General features: G+C 43.1%; 1 protein-coding gene across 2 annotated transcripts in view; it reads right to left on the reverse strand.

The window, feature by feature from the left end:
• fmn2a (formin 2a) overlaps positions 1-15,049 on the reverse strand; it is a 36,116-nt gene extending 21,067 nt beyond the window's left edge. For both annotated transcript variants that reach the window (XM_047602904.1, XM_047602906.1), the window contains exons 1-5: positions 12,782-15,049; positions 10,250-10,413; positions 6,078-6,230; positions 4,186-5,027; positions 3,521-3,662 (exon numbers count right to left, since the gene is read on the reverse strand). In XM_047602904.1, coding sequence (XP_047458860.1) covers positions 3,521-3,662; positions 4,186-5,027; positions 6,078-6,230; positions 10,250-10,413; positions 12,782-15,017 — 3,537 coding nt within the window. In that variant the 5' untranslated portion in view covers positions 15,018-15,049. The remainder of the gene's footprint in view (positions 1-3,520; positions 3,663-4,185; positions 5,028-6,077; positions 6,231-10,249; positions 10,414-12,781) is intronic.
• Between the last annotated feature and the right edge of the window lie 1,204 nt (positions 15,050-16,253).

The following is a 16,253-nucleotide window of genomic DNA, read 5'->3' on the forward strand; positions in this document are numbered from 1 at the left end:
CAGCTGCATCCAAGGACCACTACACTTACTGAAATTATTTTCGTGACTAACATTTTCAGCAAAACAACCCCAAAAAAATTCATCTAATTCAATGTTTTTCAACAATCTCATGGGAACCATGTGTTTAAGCTTTTGGCTTAAATAAATCATTTAAGTCACATTGATTATATGTTGATGCTTTGATCTATTTATCATTTCATGGATGGCTAATGAAGACTTTCATTAATCCCACACAGCTCAAAAATCACATGTGAAACATTTCCCTACGGTGCAACCAGTTCTCTCAAAAGAAGAGCAGCAAACAAAACAGCACTGATGTTTGGAGGTTTACAAAAAGTTAATATTAATTATAATCTGAACTTTGTAATTTAACTTTTGTCTGGAAATCAACTAAAACACATAATCACACTGAGCAGTGAAGGTGCAGGGAGTCCAAACTATTCTGCCGATCGCTCTCCAGAAGATCCAGACCTTACAACACAACCAGCAAAAGTACAGATGTTACCAATCGACTTTTAACCAGGTATGTTTAGACGGGGAAACATACGGAGAACCGAGCACTGCGTGAGACGAGGTCTTAAAAACCATATAAATAATAGCGTACATTCCTTATGACTTCAGAACTCACATTTTATTATTCTCTCAATGTAATCAAACGATCAAACAAAAACTGCTAAAGACACACTCTTTTAATAGTGTCCTAAACTTAAATTTTGAATCCATTGTGCGTAGTCTGAAAGGCAACGGTCACAAGTGCTGAAGGCTTATTTAAAGATACTGGACAGTAATGGTGTTTCATTGATGTGTCCAGAGACATCCTGTATCCGAATGGTCACAATTGAATTGAAAGTGGTTTGTATTTTAATAATTCTTCATTGATTGAGGAGATGTAGAGATCATTTTATAAGTTTTCTAACCTGATAACTGATATTTGTTCTTTGAAAAAGAAACTTGGAGTTTTTACTTTGCCTTCTATGATCATAAACAGAATATCTTTGGATTTTAGTGGTATTTTGTCAAGCAAATCAAGGGCCTTTAGAAAAATAAATAAATAAATAGAGTATACGGGACAGACACATTTAAATTTAATCATATAACAAGGGCAGTGGCAAGACTGCTCCCTAATCAAACAGCTAGACAGAGGCGTTCACACTTGACACTGGGTGTTGATGGTATTCTTTCAGCAGGGAACTTTTAACCGGCCAAGTAGTGACGTCAAAGCAGCTCTCTAGCGGTAGCTCAGAGGAGGATACTTGTCCGCTCTCATCAGCAAAACAGTTGAACTAAGAGTACACAAGGGGGCGAGAATAGCTGTTGTGACGAATCGTCTTGAAGCCTGGGGCGAGTTGTTATGAGCTGGAAATGTCAAAGGTTAACAAATGGGGGTCAGTCCCAGTTCTGTGTACGCTATCTTTTTATTTTGCCATTATTGCTTTCAGCATCTTCAGTACTGTTGTTGTGCTGGAGAATATTCACGGCAGTATCGTGCAGCGACGACCAACAGAATTAAACCTCACCCAATTTGTCTCCCATTCAGCCCAACATGAGCTGATTAACGACGTGGTGGTAGATTTATTCCATCACTCAGAGCTACACATCAGGGTAGTCGGTTTTACTAGAGAAAAGGAAACTCATTCTGGTCATGCTTCATCTCCCTGCCCTAAGCCATTTTATAAATCAAACAAATAGCTATACATCTAAGCTTGACAGGTGTAGTGCTGACAGCTCCACATGTCAGTGTGTCAATATGCTGGCGACGGCTACTTTTGAAGTGCGCTTCAAAAGGAATTCCTTTATGAAAGTGTGGTTTTCTTGTGAAGGACAAACTCACTTAGCTTATCTACGGTTCCTCGTTGTTGTTGACTTTTATGCTGTGTTTGTTCTAAGCTGCAAGGTGAAGCTTTTTTCCCCCCTCGGTGCATTGTGTGAAAAACTGTCATATCCAGTTAGAGCAGCATTAATGCCTCTTCTGTGTGATAGTCACATTTTAGCTTCACTTCAGATAAAGGATCTAATTATATTTTGTACTCCACACCATTTACTTGAAAATTATACTAGTTACATAGAATAAAAAGGTAATCATGTTAAAAATATGTGTATAAAAAGTTAAGATTAACTATGTAGTATAACCATCAGTTTTTTGTTTTGTTTTGTTTTTTGTTTTGTTTTTTTGCAACTGGGATGAAATGGGTGAAAAGGGCAAAAACAGTAGTGGGTAATTCTTACAGACATTAAAGCTACAGTGGAGAACGTTTGTCTCCCCCCACTGGCTGTGAGAGTAATTACATAAACACAAGCCATCTAACACCTTATGTCCTTTCAGTGTTCTTCAGCAAAGACGAGCCACAACAGTCATAATCTACAATATGTTGCTCATTATTATATTACTATTACTATTTTTAAATTGCAATTTTAATTTTTTTTATTTGTTACATGTCTTCCCATATTCTACTGAATAATGCCCAACTAACTGGGTTTACATGGTCTCATAACCTAAAATAAACGTCACCACAACAATTCTGGTGCTGATTAGCTCAATTAGCATTGTGTCAACTTGTTTTAACTTGTTTTATAAGGTCTGTCACGAGACAGACAATCGCTTATACGTAAAAAGTCCCACACTCCCTTTGAGTGGTTTATTATGACAACGATTTTATTATATCAAGGATGAAGGAGTTCGAGGAGTTAGAAAGTCAAAAAGTCATTCCTGTTTCGAGAAAGTTTCCTGTTCGGGTGTTAAGTTTCAGTTCATCACTTCCCATAAACTAAAACGATTTCCCACCAATGTTTATGCCCGAGGCCAACATTTCATATCAGCAACGACTGTCGGGTTGATTCTACTGGGTCTCAATTAGAAGGCTGAACCTCCTTCCCTGGTGCGACATTATTTGTGATTTAAACCCATAATTTGGGTGAGCAGCACACTTACTTAAAAAATCTTCACTGGAGCATCTTTAAAATGTAGATCATATGTTTGACTTGTGGAGTGATGGAGTGATATAACGAGTACTGGGGAGGGGAACAGTCTGACTATTAAACTGAGTCATACAGAAAGCACAATGGGAGGAACCAGATCGCAAAATACTCCCAGGCTTCTTGCTCCCTTCTCATTTTTCCTTTTCCCCTTCCCCATTCCCCGTCTTGCTCTCTCTCAGCAGTCGTCCCCGCCGTGAGGTTTCCTAACCGCACGCGAGACATTGGCACAATGCCACGGGATGGTCACAGGGGAGTCGGGTGGGAGCCAGAGCTCGCACCACATAATAACTGTCTGGCTGAAGCAGTTCCTCCTGTCACTCAAAGCAATTGTAGAGCGACATTAAGGAGAAATGGAAAGGAACGGGGCATCGGAGGAGAGTGATGGGAAAGAGTGAAGGGGGAGAGAGTGATGGGAAAGCCCTGAAGAGTGCCATATGGTGATCCAAGGGGATATTGTACACACACATTTGCATACATAAACAAATCATCACAGAAATAGTACACTGTATATAGAGGCAAACCTCTACGTGCAGGATCCACATACCTGCTTGGCCTTTGACTTGCTAATCGTGTCTGAAATTGGCTTCTTCTTCTCCTTGACAGCACTTTTGGAAAACAGCTCCACAAATTCTTCAAAATCCACAGTTGGCTCCTCGATTTTTTCCCACACCAGCGAGCCGGTCTGTCTAAAATGAGGGAGAGGAATTATTTTCTGTGGAAGTCGGAGACCTTTAATCTGCCGTTCACTTGTTGAAAAAACAAAAAGAAAAAAGAGCGGAGTGAAGGACACTTTTATGGAGTAATAGTCTTCTTTTACTTTATGTGTTCTCATTTGTCATCTTTTGCAAAATAAAAATCCTAAAGTTATACACTGGCCAAATCCATCAGCCAACAAATTACATTTAGTGTTCAGTATCAAGTTTCTGACTTGCCAGTAAATCAAGTAGTCTATTTCTAGACATTTTTGCAGTTGCAGTTTCCAAGCCTTAATAAGGAAAGAAAACCTGGTTCAAGTCAATTCTCTGCTGACTACAATGCCTGGACTGCATCACTTTCATTTTCCACAAGGTTAGCATCTCTATTGCCGTCACAGCATGTGGCCGATCTTTATCTTAAGTGGACAAGCTTCCTCTCAAATCTCTACTGTTCAGAGAATACCTTGGTGCAAATGATCCATATCTATCTTCGCTTGCTACAGCATATCCTTACTTTTTAGCATGCAGCTGTATGCGTGTCCAGTAGAGTGGCTTCATTGGCTTGGGGGGCTCTATCAGAGCCTTGGCAGTGGCGGCTTCCTGGGCCATCATGGAGGGCATGGGGCCTGGTGGTGGTGGGGGCCCAAAGCCTGGGGGGGGCGGTGGTGGAGGACTGCCCATTCCGGGAGGAGGGGGTGGAGGAGGAGGGCCCATGCCCGGCGGTGGAGGAGGGGGAGGTGGCGGTGGAGGGCCCATACCCGGTGGTGGAGGAGGAGGTGGGGGTGGAGGGCCAAAACCAGGGAGAGGAGGAGGGGGTGGAGGGCCAAAACCTGGTGGTGGAGGAGGGGGTGGTGGAGGTGGAGGTGGTGGTGGACACGATCCAAGCCCAGGTAAGGGTGGGGGAGGTGGTGGTGGAGGTGGAGGCATACCAGTAGATGCTGAAGAAGGAGGAGGAGGAGGAGGACCTGAGCTGATGCTGCTCTGCTGCCTCTGCTGGCACGTGCAGACAAAGCCCCCTGTAGATTTGGGGATGGAGGATGAAACAGAGGACGGCGTGCCGGATGATCCTCTGTTCAAAGGCACGTCAAACTTAAACCCCTCCTCCACAGGCGAGGTCTGGACAGACACCTCCTGGTTCATCTTCCCCGATCTTCCTCCTCTCATCTGTAAGCCCTTGTGTGGGGCATTGCCCGGAGCTCCCGCACTGTCCCCACTGCCCTTTGCCAAAGAGGCCTGCTGGCCCTGCAACACAGCAATCTTAATCTGCAGGTCATCGATGGTCCTCTCCAGCTGAGGGATGAGACTGCTTTCATCCTCTGAAGATGACTGACCGGACTTTAACTTGCTGGATTCTGTCTGTCAGTAAAGAAAAACAGAAAAACTTAAATTGAATTGCACAAATTGCAGAAAAATGTAGAAAATAAAAACTGATTTTATCTTCGTGAGATATTGTTTCTTTTCTAATGTCTTGGACTAAAATGTTAAAACACATGCATAAAATGTGTTGTTGTTCACTGAATGTTCAAACAGTAAAACACCCACAACTGAGGAAACTTAGTGACAGAACTGTGGGTTAAAAGAAGGGTCAAGAAAGTCCATTATGTCTAGACTCCACCAGACCTCTGGCTCCAGACTGGTTAGAACAAGGATGAGGGGATACCAAGAGATTTGACCCCAGAGACGACAAGTCTCGCTGGGCCTCACATGGGAAGGGTTTGTGTCTGCTAGTACACATTCCCCAGTTGTGGTCACATCGCTGAATCCTGAGGAGACTGTTCAGTCAGTAAGAACTTTCAATTTTTTATTTTTTTTTAAACTCTTCCAAGGAAACAGGGAAGTTTCCGTGCACATTTCACAGTTTCATCAGAACAAGCCTGACCTCTGGTGGACAAAGAACAATTTGCAGTTGAGGTACCCAGGATAATTAATGAAGGATGCGACTGAGATTTGCGACACTCTTCGACATTGTGACTGCCACGTAGGTTATATTTCAGATTTTGAAATAAACAATACATACAATACATTACTTCTGCAATGCATCCTTCAATGGCTGATAATTCTGCACAGCGTAAATTAATTGCATTTGTCAGTGGATATTAACTTTACTGTGTGCTGAAAGTGATAATATTTATGCATTTCATTCATATTCATGAATTCCACTGAAATATTTTAATATTCTATTTTTAAAATCTAATCTGTCAATTTTTGGTATCAAATGCAGCGAATATGTTCTCAAGACTCAACAAGTTAGCAGGAAAACCCATCAAACCAAATTAATGTTTTATTTCTATTAATTCAAAAATACTTTCTGTGAAGTTTTGCACTTTGCACCTGTATGTTTTCAAAGCACAAATTATCCACTCTGTGTAGACGAGGCAGTTTAATTGATGCGAGCATGTAACCAACCTGAAACTGTGGAGCACCTGGTGCCTTGGCTGAGGACTGATGCAAAGGGGATCTCGAGCTCTGCACTCTGCCCGGGGTTCTCCCCCCGTAGAGCTCCCACACGTGGGAAGACACTGGCAGGCCTACGGTTGCCCAGGTGTACAGCTGCTCCTCCTGCACACAGTTTAGAAAACAAGAAAGTGTAAACAACATAGTCTAAATGTAGTCTAAACTATATCCATTGACTACGACGTCTAATGAACTTTAATTTTGGACGCAAACAAATGATGAAATACATCATGAGGGTATGCATCCCCCTAGGAGAATTTCAAAATCAACACGGGACATTAAATTGAGCAAAAACCAATACATCAAAAAGACTTGCAGAACAATTCTAGTATACACTCTCTCACTCATTAGGTACACCTGTTCTTGTTGCTTGTTAACACAAATAGCCAATCAGCCAATCACATGGCTGCAATTCAATGCATTTAGACATGTAGAGGTGACCAAGACAACTTGATGAAGTTCAAACTGAGCATCAGAACAGGGAAGAAAGGGGATTTAAGTGACTTTGAACGTGGTATGGTTGTTGGTACCAGACGGGCTGGTTTGAGCATTTCAGAAACTGCTGATCTACTGGCATTTTCACACACAACCATCTCTATGGTTTACAGTGAACGGTACGAAAAAGAGAAAATATCCCTTGCCTTGTTGGTATGAGAGGTCAGAGGAGAATGGGCAGACTGGTTGGAGATGATAGAAAGGCAACAGTAACTGAAATAACCACTGGTTACAACCAAGGAATGCAGAATACCATCTCTGAACGCACAACACGTCCAACCTTGAAGAAGATGGGCTACAGCAGCAGAAGACCACACCGGGTGCCACTAGGTGTCAGCTAAGAACAGGAAACTGAGACACAGGCTCACCAAAATTGGACAACAGATGATTGGAAAAACTTTGCCTGGTCTGACGAGTCTCAATTTCAGCTGCAACATTCAGATGTCAGGGTCAGAATTTGGTGTAAACAACATGAAAGCATGGATCCATCCTGCCTTGTATCAATGGTTTAGATTGGTGGTGGTGGTGTAATGGTGTGGGGGATATTTTCTTGGCACACTTTGGGCCCCTTAGTACAAACTGAGCATTGTTTAAAAGCCACAGTCTACCTGAGTGTTGTTGTTGACCATGTCCATCCCTTTATGACCACAGTGAACCATCTTCTGACGGCTACTTCCAGCAGGATAATGTACCATGTCACAAAGCTCATATCATCTGAAACTGGTTTCTGGACCATGACAATGAGTTCACTGTACTCCAATGGCCTCCACAGTCACCAGATCTCAATCCAAAAGACCATCACCTTTGGGATGTGGTGGAACAGGAGATTCTCATCATAGATGTGCATCCGACAAATCTGCAGCAACTGTATAATGCTATCATATCAATATGGACCATATGGATCTCTTAATAATGTTTCCAACACCTTGTTGAAAGTACGTCACAAAGAATTAAGGCAGTTCTGAAGACAAAAGGGGGTCCAACCTTTTACTAGCAAGTTGTACCTCATAAAGTGCTTTTTTCACTTTGCCTCACCAGTGTAGCAGCCAGTCCCCTGCAAACTGTAGTGGCCAACAAAAAACTAGTCTGTGCCATCATCAAAACTTTTTTTCCCCCCACTTTACTTACATTTAAATGTTCTGGGAGGTATTGTTGGACCTCATTTACTAAGGTGTGTCAGCAGTAAGATAAAAACCAGAGTCTAAGAATATACAAAAAAATGAGTCCTGCATTCTTCTCCACCACTCCCTCTTTCTCCAAATGGTCCACTTCACAAAAACCTGGGCATTTGATTGCAAAGATATCCTTATAAGCAACCGCAGCCCTTATTTTAGAAACAAGTTTCTTAATGTTCCCGTTCCGTATCATTCCACAGTCGCAGCTGCAGGGAATTTTTGTACGTGCATCTGCCACTCTCTAAGCTTGTAGACACAGTGTTGCAATATGGTGCCTTGTCCTGGTGAAAACTGCGTAATCCTGTTAAATATATAAAAAGACACATTTCACAAGGAACCTGTTTTTTAACCACCTTGAGCAAACGTATAACTTGAAAAACAACACACTTTGATTCACACACACACATTCATTTTACAGTATTCAGTTTAAATACTCTTAAAACAACTGACACCAAGCAGAGACTGTGAGGTTCACCCAGAGTCATGAACATGCTCATAAAAAGTATAATGAACAAAAGTAATACATGAAATCCTCAATGCGCCTGCTGTCCCTTCAGCAAAGCAAAGATGAAGTAATCAAATTATTCCAATGTTTTTCATGGTCTGTTTTTCTCTGAATACTGTTTTCTTAATTATTTGTCAGAAGGCTAGTGAAGCTTCATTCTACACACCTCTTTGGCACAGTCTAAAACTAATCACTGACCAGATGGATCAGATACGTTAAAGTTTTAATGTTGCATGAACCATGCGTAAGCATAAACATCTTTCCTGTCTCAGAAACATGAGTCCCTTTATTGGCCCATTAGACACAACCTATATTGATGTGGTTCTTTTAGTGTAAAACCCATTAGCTGGAGCTAGCCTAGAGCTAGAAACACGCACACACACACACATACGTACAGGATACAAAGCCAGACTCATGTAAATGCATGCCATTCAACAGTATAAGCAATGCTCTGCCAAGTGTAAAAGGGATGACTTTGTACATACTCATCCTCTCCAAACTCCATCTTTGAAATGAATGAAGCTGGCAGGGTGTTTCATTTCAGCGTGTATGCAGAACAAGAAACCTAGCACTCACACATTTGTTCACTCCAACAAAATACACCAGTGAAAGTGGATACAGTACCATATTTAGGTAGCAAAGGGGAGGACAAATAGAAGATGAAAGGCGAGGATGGGAATAAAAGTGGGGGCGTAGCGAAAGAAGACAGAGTTGATGCAGCAAGTGATTGATTTCTAGATGGAAAGTAACTTTAAAAGGAAAAAAGCCTAGAGGTTACGGGATGTTTAGGGTGTTTGAGTGAAAAGGCTGCGGAGAAGAAAAGACAGACTGATGATTTGCTTTAAAGGGGAGTGTAGCTGGATGATATAAAGCAGTAACAATGAGATGTGGATTCTTCATGTCAGTGGCAAAGGTTATTCATGGTGAACTTGAATAATGCAGGACTACAGGCCAAGCCTCAGACTGAAGTATGCAGAGCAGGGACAATCCTGTCCAACACTGACATGGTGAGCTTTTTGCTGGGGAAGAGCAGTGTGAGCCTAAGGCACGTGGAGCCGTTACATAACATGATCAGCAGATGGTCTACGCAAGCACAGATGTGTGTGTATGTGAGAGAGAGAGAGAGAGAGGGAAACTGAGTGAGTGTTAGAGGGAATGCTATTAATCCAGCCATGCAAGGAAATGCCTGAGCATGTATGGGAGTTTCAGGCTGTCCTTTTGTAGTCTCCGACATACTCATGCAACCATGGAAAGCCGGCCAAGTCCACATAAAAATAAAGTGCTCTTCATTTGTGCCCTATTTTGGCAGCTGAAGTAAAATGTATGTGAGAGATTTGTATTCATGTTAATTAAAGCTGCGTTAGAGCTTCCGTCACTTGATGAGTCATCTTGGCTATGGTCTGTGCATACGAGTATGGACAGTGTTTTTGTTGTGCAGCTTGCACATGCGTGACAGTGTGTTCACTGTCAAGAAGAATGTGATGATGCATGTGCGATTACAGTGGACCAGAGCAAAGTGTTACTGGAATTAAAAATTATATGAAATCAACTTTCACATGCTCACCCCTCTGTATTGTACATGCATCACTCTGATTAAGGCAATAGAATTGAATCTCTCAGAGATGACTCACGGGAACATGGAAATATACATAGAAGCACATCCTGGATTACTGCATATAAGATGCTAGCTGCATTTTAGCTCACAGGTTCATTGTATTTTTTTTTTATTTTTATTTTTTTGTGCATGCTCTATTCAGACTGGTATGAATAGGTAATGTAGGAAATGTAAATCCCTGCCTTTCAGTCAAAAAATTGCTATAGCGTTTCGTGTGAAAGTGTGTGTGAAATGCTAAAATATAAAAAAAGACTGCTGTCTGACAATATCACCAACCTCTGGAAAACCGTTCACGGACAAGCATGATGACAGAGAATGAGGAGTAAAGTCTTACACTGAAGAGGACTGAGGCAGCGCTGCCACTACGGCGCTCTGCAGAGCTGTCGCTGAAGGGGTGCAGCAGACCCTGGGCCAGCATTCGGTGACACAATTCTTTCGCCTCCTTTTCAGTAGATCCGTCCCCGTGATGCATACAAAGCCTGTCCAGCAGAGTGCGACCTGAGAACAGAGGACAGATTCAGAGCTCCATTTTCTACGCTGGAGGCTGATGTCCAGATGAATCTCAATCCACATTTTAGACTAATATTGTTTTTATATTCCCAGTTTTTAGAAATCATATGGCGAGTCAAAATGACAGCATGTCTCAGTTTCAGATGTGATAATTAAAAACACCTACAAGTGCAAACTCTGCTCACACAATTTACGTGAGGATGAGAGGAGGGATGGTGTTAATTGTGCACTGCCAAGAATTAACAAATGCTGCTTGGCATTCATGTTTCCATAGCAAACATCTAATAATATCACTTTAATTTTCATAATTTGGTCTTAAAACAGTGATGGAAGATCTTAGTAGTAAACGTGGATTGTCTCTGCCTTGGTAAGTGGAGGCAATATCAATGGTGCAACAAAAGTTTGCTGCGAGAAATATAGACATTTGTCATCAGAGGAACACTAACAGGACAGGCAAACCAATTGATTGAGAAAAAAAAATGAGAAAGAGGGCACCTAGATGGCTACCCTACGGTCTATTTTGCAATGACAACCACAGACGGCCTTAAACTTGTGAAGGCCCTATAGTGCTTCGACAATACCCAGAACCTAGGATTGCCACTGTTTGTGCTCTAAAAAAATCCCCGGAGATGTCTGGATAGCAGGTGAGGAATAATTCTGTTTGTTTCTTGTTATTGCAAAGAGTCCAACCCAGAATCCCTGTGCAGTCAGCTGTTAATGATGTAAGACAATCTTGATGTTTTTTCTTTAAACCATGTGATTCAGGGGACAGCGCAAAATCAATTAACATGAGTCCCATGACTCATGATCCTGGGGAGCAGTTTGAAAAACACCAGTGATGGCTAAAGCTGTGTGTTTCTCATGCGAGACAGTCTCCAAGACACAAGCTTTAGACCTCACTCAAATCAAGTCTCTAATCACTTCAGGCTAAATATTTTTCTCCAGACTTGGTGCTCATTTAAGGGAAATGGTTGTCACTTGTTTGACAGCTAAATCAGCCTTCCTTTCTTCCCCCTTCCACCCCCCGCCAGATGTGACCTGGAAAACTCTGATCGGTGTCAGATTCAGAGCTAAACTAGCGGGTCTTTGTAAATAAAAAACAAACACATCCCATAATTATGTAATGCCAGATTGCTCAAATGTTAATTTCAGTGTGGATGTGTTATTTGGCTGCAGTAAATCCAACTGATGAATGGGAATGGATCTCCTAACATGACTTATTTTTGTCATGCAGATAAACTGTCAGTTGAGTTTAGCATCTACAAGTGTGTACTGTCTGTGTGTGTTGTTCGCGTGCCAGTGGAAATGGAGGATGACATCGCCACGGGGGTGTGGCGGCATTGTCCTTCGGTCGTCTGATTTATGAGCACAGGGCCAGACAGTGGAAAACCAGCTGAGCTCTTGAAAGGTTCCACAAGAGAAAGGAGGACAGAGTGGCATTGTTTCATTTGAAGGAGGCATTTATTCTGAAGACACCCCTCAATAAAGAAGCCCCACTGTTTTATTGTGGGTTTCATGAGCTGTTGTACTTTAAAATCAGAACTGCAGTATCCCCGCTATGATTACTTGTTCAATGCGCAATTTGTTAGGCATTAGATTTACTAGGCAATTACAGTAATGACTTTACGACACCATTGCATAATAATTTAATCTGAAGTGATAATGAGGTCAGAGATAAAGTAGGAGTCACATGAAACCTACTGGGGGATCCAAGCAACAGTGGAGATCAGCACTGGCATTTTAATGGAAGGCTTCTTTACGCTCCCAAAAAGTGCTCGATCCAGAAAATGTTGCTTCTACTAGAGCAGAGGAGTCTGGTTATATTCTATAGTATTTTGCAACTGCCAAAAAAAAAAAAAAAGCCATGAAAAATCCAAAGTCATGGAGAACATGTAAAAATGCAGATGAATAATGTCAATGTTTTGTAGCATGGACCTACACTGTAAGAAATCATGAATCACAGTGGGTGATGAATTCCTTCCTTACTACAAACATGGGCCCTGTTGTTTATTTACTGAAGTGAAAATAGTCGCCAACAAGCACTAAGCTCTGTTTACATCACTTTCAGTAACACCACTGAAGGCTGTAGTGGCCAGCTGTTTTTGATATTACTGTTTATAGTGAGACTACACATTTGATCTCAGGAGCTGCACTAACAAACTGGCTTCAGATTGTGTTGCAAGCAGGTTTTTCACAGAACATAACTGTCCGAAATCAATGCAGCGATGGCCAAGATGTGTTTTCGTTTCTGCTGTTTTTTTGTGGTTATGTTAAGTGTGACCCAAAATTGTGTCTATGTTTCATAGTAGACCGTCTGTCTTGATTGTAAGGTTCTGTTGTTTCATATGTGACTCACCAGAGAAGACATCCAGGTAGGGTACCGTGGAGGACTGCCGTCCATAATGTGCTCTCCTGGAGCCCAGTGTCCAGTAATTCCCACCTGTGCCCTTCTTCTCCGGGGTCTCCTGCTCTGGGAATGCGGTCCCACCAACTTGCTCTCCTTTTATCCCGTCCAACTCTGCAGACCAGTCTCCTGACACACTGAAGGGTCCTGCAATGGAGCTGGACCTCTGCTTACGTCTCTGAAGACCGTGGGCCTCGCCAGATTCCAGTGGAGAACCACTGGCTTCTGTTTTTCGAGGCACATTGGGGCTTGTGAGGGGGGAGCCGACTGGTGAGGTGAGCTGCCTGGTGGTGGTCTTAACGTAGGAAGGGTTCACTGGAGGGTAGAGTTTGACAGTGGACGGGGAGTTTGAAGATGTCCGTCTCGACTGAGAAAAGGGCAGGCCGTCTGTTGTTAGCTGGCTAATGGACATGCTACTCTTCCTCCTTTTCAGGGACAGAAAGTCCCGCCTCCCAGTTTCCTCTTCCTCCCTATCAAGAGACAGGTCCATGCTGCTTGCACTCTTGTGAGTCCCCACTGGCCCTGTCCCTGACAATATGGGATCTAACTGGACACATGGCACACATGTGTTTGTGCTCAGTGCAGCCAGGTCACCTAGACTCTGCTGCGGGTGCAGAACTGGACTCTCCAGGTCATCCTGTGGCTCCTCAGCACTCTCATATGAGGTGGTGGTAGCTGTAGTGTCTTGGAAACTGTAAGTGCTGTTAGTGTTTGGAAAAAGGCTGCCACTGCTTCTCTCTGTATCTGGAGCTGAAGAAGGTGGACCACCCTCGCTCAGCGACCCCGGACCAGATGAATGTCTTGATATGGGCATGTCACTGCTTTCGTTCTCTATTTTCTTGTACTTCTCATTCAATCCTTGAGCTACACTGTCACTACCAAGAGGTGGAGAGAGAACTCCCTCATCTTGCTGGAGAGTAATCACCTTCTCCGGGACTTTCCTCCCCTCAGAGGTCGATGCTCCAGATAACTGCCTGGTCACCATTTCCAGCATCCTGTCAGTAGACATGCACTGGTCTCGTATGGCCTGCTGGATGTCAGAGAGCAGATCCTCATTCTCATCTGCCGCCGAGTGAAAACTGTAAATGTCAGCATCTGACCCCGAGCTTGCCTTCCGGCCTGTCTCATCCACCACAGATTGGAGGCTGTCTGCGGTCAAGCGGCTTAGATCTCCCTCGACATCTGATAGCATGCCCATCTCATCAGTTGATACGCTTAAACCATGAGCCTCTGCACCAGGTTTGAGCTCATCTTTGCCAAAATGCGCTGACCTCCCATCCTCCAGCATGTCTTCCTTGGACAGCCCCTTCGCTTTGGATAAGCTCTTCCTGATCTTCATGCCGGAAAACATAGAACCCTTCGACTCTGACTTGGGCTTCTTCTTACTGCTCTGTTCTCCTCCTCCTTTATTTATCTTGTTGTTGGACTTTTTGGATTTTTTGTCCACTTCTCGCTCGTCAGCCTCACCATCACCGGAGACATCCCCTGCTGCCCCAACACTTCCCGCTCCTTTCTTCTGCTTTGCCTCCTGGTTGCCCATGTTCCTGAACAGGCGAACACCCTTGGCTAACAGGCCCTGCTGCTGGGGTCGAGGCTGAGCATGCTGGGCTTCCTCCTGGGCTGCTTCTAATGTTGGTCTTCTGCTGGTCTGAGCCCTTTCAGAGCCAGCTAATCCCTGCTGTCTGCCCACCACAGTTGACGGCAGCTGTGAGGATGATGCTGCTGCCTCCCCCAGTACTGCTGATGCTGATGATGAAAGTGGGAGGGGACTGGCACTGACAGCCGCGGGCTCACCACCACTTACTCCTCGCTCTTCCCCCCTCCCCTGCACAGCCTCTCTCTCGCTCTGATCCTTCCTCTCTTTTTGCCCCTCCTTTCTATCCCCATCTGCTCCTGCACGCTCAGCTGTCTTGCATAACGGACTGCTGGTCGAACGAGCAAGGCGCTGATGCTCTGGAGCTTGCTGCCACGATCCATTTTGAACTAAAAGGGGAGGAAATTGCTTAGGATCGTGCTGCTGATGCTCTAAAATGCACTGTTGTTGCTGGTGCTGTTGAAAGATAAGAGAGTGCTGTTGTTTACGGAGGATGTTGGTAACGCTGCTCTTCCTCCTGCCTTTGAAACTGGTAGTGAAGAAACTCTCTTTCAGGAAGGGGACTTGGGTCTCGACTGTCTTAATAGTCTGCATCCTGACCACCCTGGCTTCATCCAGAGGGGAGTCGATCTACACAGGGAAAAACAACAAGTTTAAATGATCCATTTTATATCCCAGTTTAGCTTCACAATAGCAGAGTGAGATAATATTTGGTTCTGGGTTGAGTCATGAGGTCAAATTTGAAGTGGATGCGAGCTGACATCTTATTATGCCTCCGCGTACATTTTTGTACACAGTGACCTCAGTTTCTGCTTGTTTTCGCTGTTCCTTGAAATTCTTGAACAAACAATCTAGACTATTTCAGACAGTGCTAACGCTGTACAGCGTTACCACTACTAACATCCACATAGGCGTTTATAAAAAATAATAGGTAATCAATACTTTTATTGGTCTACAGTTTGCTGTATGTTCTTCTTCTACAGCGGTAAACGGAACATATCAGAGTTCAGACAGCTTTGAGAACTTGATATGGATTTTTCGCAATTTTCTGTCATTTAGTCGATTCAGGAAAAAAGGAATAATCGAGAAGAAAGAATATTGTGAGATCCTCAGATCTGATTGTACCAAATCAAGCTTCAGTTGAAAAAAAAAGAGAAAATTACAAACCTCCATTTCAAGATAGACGCAGACGGCAAAACATTCAGTTTAAAGCCATCTTGTTGTGCTAACAGCTGATATTTAAACATCTGTGTCCATGTGTGCGTGTTTGCATCAAGACATGACTGATAACTGATTAAGTTTAATGTGTGTAGTACCGTCAAATTTGGACCATTTAACACCATGGTTATGAATAAGATGACTCTTATGAAGGAGAGACTAAATTTAAGTGGATTAGAATAATATTGCAAATGAAGTAGGTGGAAGTGATTATACATAAATAAATTGGACACACAGCCATAAAATAAGGTAAGGTAATAAGGTTAAAGGAGAATTTACCAGACAGGGCCAGGTCAGTCATCATACATGATCACTTTCACTTTCTAACAGCAGAAAACAACATTCAAACTATTTTGTCAAGTTTAACAACTTGAAACTGAAAAACAGCTCAAAATCATCCTGGCTAGAGAGGTCTTTTAAACATATTATTTAAGATGCTGTACTTGCCTGACTGGTGTCTTCTCCTCAGAGGTTTAGGACTGACTGAAGGAAACAACACAAATGGGTGTTTGTTTTTGCCTATGAGCCGCTCCTTAGCCATGGGTCACATGAAGTTGGTATTTTCCTCATCACATGTCTAGCCTCCGCAGCCATCTCCCATTAGCGTTGTCT

This window comes from Mugil cephalus, chromosome 13 (genome assembly GCF_022458985.1).
Source record: "Mugil cephalus isolate CIBA_MC_2020 chromosome 13, CIBA_Mcephalus_1.1, whole genome shotgun sequence".
Classification (NCBI taxonomy): Eukaryota; Metazoa; Chordata; class Actinopteri; order Mugiliformes; family Mugilidae; genus Mugil; species Mugil cephalus.